The sequence below is a fragment of the Galeopterus variegatus genome, unplaced genomic scaffold (assembly GCF_000696425.1).
Source record: "Galeopterus variegatus unplaced genomic scaffold, G_variegatus-3.0.2 Scaffold336, whole genome shotgun sequence".
NCBI lineage: Eukaryota > Metazoa > Chordata > Mammalia > Dermoptera > Cynocephalidae > Galeopterus > Galeopterus variegatus.
This window is the reverse complement of record NW_007726447.1, coordinates 447744-448321: the sequence shown is the minus strand read 5'-3', so window position 1 is coordinate 448321 and position 578 is coordinate 447744. Positions and strand designations below refer to the sequence as shown.

Here is a 578-nt window from a genome sequence, read left to right as displayed (position 1 = left end):
GGGTCGGTGGGAGCGCGCAGCCGGCCGAGGGGAGGGAAGAGCCGGTGCAGCGCAGGGGCCCGCCCGGCAGGGAGACGCGGCTCGGACACCCCAGAGGGCGCCGCGGCCAGCAGAGGGCGCGCTGCCCGCCCCGGCCCTGGGTCCTCACCCAGCCCGGCGCCCCGGACAGCGATGGCTGGGGAACCCCGGGCGGGCGCGGACGCCGCGCTGCGCCGCCTGCTGAGGCTGCACCGCACGGAGATCGCGGTGGCGGTGGACAGCGCCTTTCCGCTGCTGCACGCGCTGGCCGACCACGACGTGGTCCCCGAGGACAAGTTCCAGGTGGGCCCTCCGCCTCCCCCATTCCCCGCTCGCGAGCCAGGGGATGGTCTCCAGGGCGAGTCCCTGGTGGCTCCCCGTCCCCTCACCCTCCACACCCTTTTCCATCCCCACGCCCCCACCATGAGTCAGGGGATGGGCGCAGAGGGGCCCAGGCCTCTAACAGCCTCCTCTGGGCTGGCTGCCCCCCTCCAGCCTGATGGTGGAGATGGGGGAGGCACCAGGATGTGCAGGCCCCGTGGCAGGCACCCCCCCCCCCA

General features: G+C 75.3%; 1 protein-coding gene across 1 annotated transcript in view; it reads left to right on the top strand.

The window, feature by feature from the left end:
- AIRE (autoimmune regulator) overlaps positions 1-578 on the top strand; it is a 12432-nt gene that overhangs the window by 1218 nt on the left and 10636 nt on the right. Inside the window, exon 3 of the mRNA XM_008567706.1 lies at positions 153-321. Within this exon, the coding sequence (XP_008565928.1) occupies positions 153-321 (169 nt within the window). The remainder of the gene's footprint in view (positions 1-152; positions 322-578) is intronic.